The 5863-nt window shown below is 37.2% G+C and overlaps 1 protein-coding gene across 1 annotated transcript; it reads right to left on the reverse strand.

Moving 5' to 3' along the window:
- Positions 1 to 238: 238 nt before the first annotated feature.
- On the reverse strand, positions 239 to 4412 carry LOC149828243 (laccase-17-like). The gene is made up of 5 exons (XM_090018136.1): positions 4335 to 4412; positions 2910 to 3061; positions 1939 to 2183; positions 1599 to 1727; positions 239 to 1242 (listed from the first exon to the last, which is right to left on the reverse strand). Exons 1-5 carry the CDS (start codon positions 4410 to 4412, stop codon positions 239 to 241), a joined length of 1608 nt encoding a protein of 535 aa, XP_089874262.1.
- Positions 4413 to 5863: the final 1451 nt, after the last annotated feature.

The raw sequence follows: 5863 nt of genomic DNA on the forward strand, positions 1-5863 counted from the left end.
TCGATCGTTCCGGGCCGATTCATATCCTATCAGCACACAATCGATTCACAATGAGTTTTGAAAATCTATTCGGGTCCAATACCAATACTGACAACATTGGTTCCAACTTAGACATCTGGTTGGTTCTAGTCAAACCGAGCATGACCAAAATCCAGATCCACTTCTGCCATTGGTTGGATCAGAAACAAATTTGGATCAGATCCAACCCAGATACTAATGGGCAGGCCTTGAACCAGAATCATGAATTCTCCTCTATTAGTCCTTTACCTGGATTATCAGCCAAGAACCGAATTGCAACCCATCCTCCACTTGGCACTCCCAATGTGTTTCGCTCAACCGGATCGACCAAATTGAAATTGAGTGGATCCTTGTTTGGGTCGAAGTTCCCAAACCCTTGACCCACTACAAAGAAATTGAATCCATGAAGATGAAAGGGATGACTCTCAGCTCCAAGAATGCTGGTGCCTTGCAACACCAACTCAATACTTGTGTTGAAGTTCAACACAACCACCTTGGTGCCATTGATCACCACAGTGTTGTTAGGGGCAGACCCAGTATAGTTGAACGGAAGAAGAGGCTGGTTCGGAAAATCATGCGTGTAAACACCGGCAGACTGGCCGAAGTAGTGAGCCTGAAGCAGTGCGGTTGCAGGAAGAACAAATGAGACATTGTTGATAGCAGCAGAGAGCATGGTGCCATTGGGGCCTTTACATGTTTGGTTCTTAGGACATGGAAGAGTTCCAAGTCCTACTGCGAAAAGAAACCGCCTATCGATGGTCCGCGGAACATTTGCCGGAAAGTTTGAGCTCGCTAAGCTTCGAAACTTTCTATTAAAACTAGCAGCAAACTTAGTGTCGTTGAAAGCAGGAAGAGTTGGCATTGTGAGTGGGAGTTTTGAATGTTGAAGAGGAGAGATGTAATGGTGGCCTTGGTTGGTTTTGTATTGGAGAAGTCCCACTGTGGTGGAATTGTCAAAGGTTGCTAGACCAGTTGCATAAGGCCTAGCAGCCATAAGGAATGTGGCATTGTTGATATGAGGCTTGGTGTGAAGTAGTACATTGATAGTCTGTCCTGGGGATATGAGGAGTATATCTGTTGGGAAGGGTTTCACATAGACTGCATCTGATTCTACAACTGTAAGGGTGTGGTTGGCAATGTTAAAGAAGAGTTCTTCATCCAAGTCAGCATTGACTAGGCGAAGGAGGTATGTTTTACCAGGAGTTACTCGTAGCCGGTATGTATCTGCAAAGCACATAAAGCAGAAAGTAAAATCAAGGAATTGAGATCAAGTGCAATGTGATTGCACGCTTTAAGTGTGCTGCTGCATCTGATCACCCAGCATCTTTCCCAACAAGACTTTAAAAGGAATATGTAGAGACTTGAACTCAATTTAGTTGATGGTGCAATGTTTCAAGCTTAGAGACTTGATTATTGGTTTGTGATAGATATGTTAGGCAACACCAGAAAAAGTGATCAAATTTAAGAAAATCCATGGGGTGGGTCATGCATGAACTTTTTCATGTCTACAAGACTTCCAAGCAATAACCTGCGATTGGTAGTTGCCAAAGAGGATGTTTGCCCATGACTGGAAACTTTACCTTTTCTTGAGCAATTATAAAGTGGTCCGGGGAGACCATTAATAGTGTAAGCTTGGGAAACATTCGGGCCACCACCAGTCTGCAAGGCTTGGGCAATCACTGCTTCCGGGTCTGCATTCCACCATTCTCCTGCTCACAAAGTTATCATAAATGAAAATTCAGAATGAAGCCTCTACTAATAGTAACTAATTTAGCAAAGAAGTTGATAGTTGATATACTATCATTTGTGTGACAAGGTCAAGACCAAGTATACTGTAACATGAGTGCAGAATTTCCATGCTATTTAATTATCATTACCCACTGGGCACAATAGAATCTGATTGGAATGAATAAATATTACCGAAAATGATAGAGACTTCTTTATGAGGTTTGGGGAAGGGGTAGGAAGTCTTATGCTTTGGGAGGATGACCAATGCTCCATAAACGCTAGCTCTCAACCAAGACTGATGTGCATGATAGAAAAGGGTCCCTCTTTGTCCTGTGATGGTGAAGTTGTATGCATAGGTCTGACCCCTTTGGATTGGGCATTGTGTTATGTAAGCAGGGCCATCAGCCCATCCACTGTTGAGCTGTCGAACTCCATGCCTGTTCAGTTAAACAAACAAATTCTTCTGTTAGTTTAGCTATATTCATCTTAGAGCAAGGTTTAGAGATTCAATATCCAAATATAGAACTCAATCATCCCTAGTAAATAGGGCTTTAGTTGGTCTACAATTTAGGTGAATTCAGATGAATATCCATGTCTGCTAGATCTAAGTTGATGGAGCATATGTTCCAAATGGGTACTTTTCTTTTGAGATAACAGTAGCCATTTTGGGGTCAAGTACACAAATGTGAAGTGTAATCACACATATCACATCATATGATTCTCAAAGCAAAAGGAAAGAAAGTGGGGAATATTGAAGTCCTATGAGGTAGGGTTTCATGTTTTTCTATCCTGATGTACTCAATTCTAGAGAAAAATGATTTCCCAAATGGTGAAATAGAGAAATTGGAACTTCATATTATTGACATCCTTTCAGCAAATCTGTATCCAGGACTGAACCTAAAACATTTCATACTGCATATGCTTCACTGCCTCCATATAAATCTATTATCAGGAGGGCAAATTCCTTGTCCTACTTTCCATTTCACCATTTTTTATAAAATCTTTAACATGGAACCATTAAAGCCTTTGTCAAGGTTGAGGGTTTCTATCCCTAATGGACATATGTATGCAAAGAGCAAATAAAAAATCAAGCTATCAACAAAATCAAAGTTTTTTTTTTCTTTTAGAACTAAAGTAAAGCAATGATTTTTCAGAATGCATACCAATGTATGGTAATATTATTGCTCACATGATTGACCACCTTAACAATAACTCGGTCGCCTTCGCGAGCTATGATCTTAGGACCTGGAAGCTGACCGTTCACGGTAACCACAGGCCTAGTATGGCACGCTCTCGTTATGTTTTGGAGTTGTATCTGCACAAAAAAAATACATGCAGTATAATGAAAGGAAAAAAAATCACCGGTTTCAATTGAATTATTGTGTTCATGTAATTGTCCATGTATAGCTGGATTGCTACAAGTCATGCCGTCTTAGATCTGGGGTCTCAGGTTGATGCCATGCTATCAGACACTGCTTTTGCAAGCGAGCAAGCTTAAGAGAGAGAGAGAGAGAGAGAGCATGGGTTTGTACATTGTATAAAGCATGGTACTGTTGGCAGTACCACACTATCTACTAAGCCGCATCCTTAGCATTGTGATGCATATTTCATGGATCAGACAGAATACTAAGTGAAAATGTTCCATTAAATTAGGAAATTTTAATGTTTTGAAGTACTTTTACTAAATTTGGTAGTCAAAGTATTAAACTTTACAAAAACAGATTGAATTTTTTTAATTGTTTATCTTAAAGAAAAATAAATAAAATAAATCTGCAACTGACTTTACTAAACATTTGAAATATATATATATATATATATATATATATATATATATATATATATATATATATATATATATATATATATATATATATATATATATATATATATATATATATATATATATATATATATATATATATAGATAGATAGATAGATAGATAGATAGAGAGAGAGAGAGAGTAACGGGTCGGTGCTAAACCCGTTTGGTGCTATACTGCATGCTAAATAGGCTTTTCAGGCTTTTTTCATTTTATTTTTAAATTCTGACCGTACAGATGTGATCTATGTACTTGATTTTATAGGGATCAGCTCTTAAAGCGTTGATTCCAATACATGGGTGGGTTTTTATAGAGTTCCAAAAATCAATGGTCCAAAATCTTTGTAAAATTTTTAAGCTCCAAACATCATTTTAGAGAAGCTGAAAAACCCATTTAGCACGTCGTTTAGCACCAAATGGGTTTAGCATTGATCCATATATATATATATATATATATATATATATATATATATATATATATATATATATATATATATAGAGAGAGAGAGAGAGAGAGAGAGAGAGAGAGAGAGAGAGAGGAAGCGTTGGATGCACAAACACACTCAGCATCTTGTAAAAATGGCCCTTTAGAGTCAGTTTCTGACCGCCGCTTAATCTCCCAGCAGAAGCGTGTGTGTTGCGTCCAAATATCACCAGACAAATTTGTTGTATGATGATACATCCTACTATATATATATATATATATATATAGTTTGTGTGTGTGTGTGTGTATCAGAATTGCAGTGCAACAAGGTATAGGGAAACATACACGGAATAGGTAGTGCCTGGTAACTCCCGACGAATCCTGTGCAAATGCTGCTTCAGACCAAAAACACATTGCTGACATTGCCCAAAGCAACAACCCCATAGAAACTGCTTCTAGAGTAGAAATTCCCATCTCTCTCTCTCTCTCTCTCTCTCTCTCTCTCTCTGAGGTATTCTGCAATGCACATGCCAGGTCCTTTGATGCTTATGTAGGGAAAAGCTAGGATCAACTTAATGGTTAGGTGAGCACTTAGAATTGATATTTCTCCCGTCACCTTCTTACCAGGTGTTCATTTGGTGGCATGTTGGTTGGGATGCCTTTGGAGTGAGTGCAAAGAAAATTATCGCATAATTAAAAATATAAGCAGATTTGTTTTATGTATTCTCTTTTCCTGTACTCATTTCGTTCTTGGAATTGATTGGTCCTGAGGTTATTCAAAGAGAAAGATTGACAAACCATGGAGTCAACCAAGTTGGCGATTTGTTTTTGCATTATGGTTGGTTGTTGGCGTCATTAGTGCATAACAAACTTGAATTGACCTTGTACCTTGTTCATTTCCTTCACCTTTTATGGCAAGTCATGGTCTACTTTGTAGTCTTCCTAAAACCTTATCATATCATAATTGCTTTCTTTTTCTAATAATCATGTCAGATTCTCTCCACTTTCATTAATAGAGTTAAGCGAAATTTGTAAAATGGGTACAACTTTTTTCCAATAACTCATTAAATGCAACTATCTTTTGAAATTTTGCAAAATGCATCGAAGATTTATTCATGTAGATTAAAGGCAATTGCTTTTACATAAGTTCATCTACTGTTAAACCTATCTTGGGTTGGTACCAAGATTTTATCATACCCTCCAAGAATTTGAATCTACTCTAGTCTCATATGCCAACCTGGGTTTGTGAGGCTTATAAATTAGGTGGGCTTTGATTTGATATCTTGCACACTCAAATTTTCATTTTTATTGTTCTTGATATATCTTTAAAATGTATTGGCTCATGCCACAACAAATTGGTTCAACTTATGAAAGAGTGAGTTCGAAGTTTGAAAGGGAAGAGAGAAAATGATAAAAAAAAATTAATAATCATATTGGAGATTTGGCTATAAATTTAATTCAAAAAATGCTCTTTTTTTTAATTAACCATAACAAAGCTTAGGTGAATTTTTGTAAATTTCAAAGCATAGGTGCAATTTTGAATTATGCTTAAAACTTCTAATTTGGAAACTACCTTAGAGATAATCATGTAGTCAAACGGGGGCTACTAGGGATGTAGAACGAGCTCAGCTAGCTCGGGCTCTACCCTTTTAAGCTTGGCTCAAGCTCGTTCATGAAAGTAAATGAGCTGAGCTTACACAAGTTCATGGCCGATCTACATAAACGAGCTGAGCTTGATCAAGCCACTAAATTCAATAAAGCTAAAAAATCTTGATTAATTAGGTTCATAAAAATAGTATATATAAAATATGTTTGCAAAAATATAAACATTAGTTAGTGTTTTTCTAATGGGAAGGAAAAAAAGTATATATAAA

This window comes from Nuphar pumila, chromosome 9 (genome assembly GCF_984573655.1).
Source record: "Nuphar pumila chromosome 9, dmNupPumi1.hap1.1, whole genome shotgun sequence".
NCBI classification, from domain to species: Eukaryota; Viridiplantae; Streptophyta; class Magnoliopsida; order Nymphaeales; family Nymphaeaceae; genus Nuphar; species Nuphar pumila.

Excerpts from the sequence above, each read along its gene's own strand:
- LOC149828243 (XM_090018136.1), bottom strand. The coding sequence starts at position 4,412 with ATGTCAGCAATGTGTTTTTGGTCTGAAGCAGCATTTGCACAGGATTCG. Across the intron at positions 3,062-4,334 it reads CCAGGCACTACCTATTCCGT|ATACAACTCCAAAACATAAC; the intron begins GTATGTTTCCCT and ends TTTTTTGTGCAG. Across the intron at positions 1,243-1,598 it reads TTATAATTGCTCAAGAAAAG|ATACATACCGGCTACGAGTA; the intron begins GTAAAGTTTCCA and ends TGTGCTTTGCAG.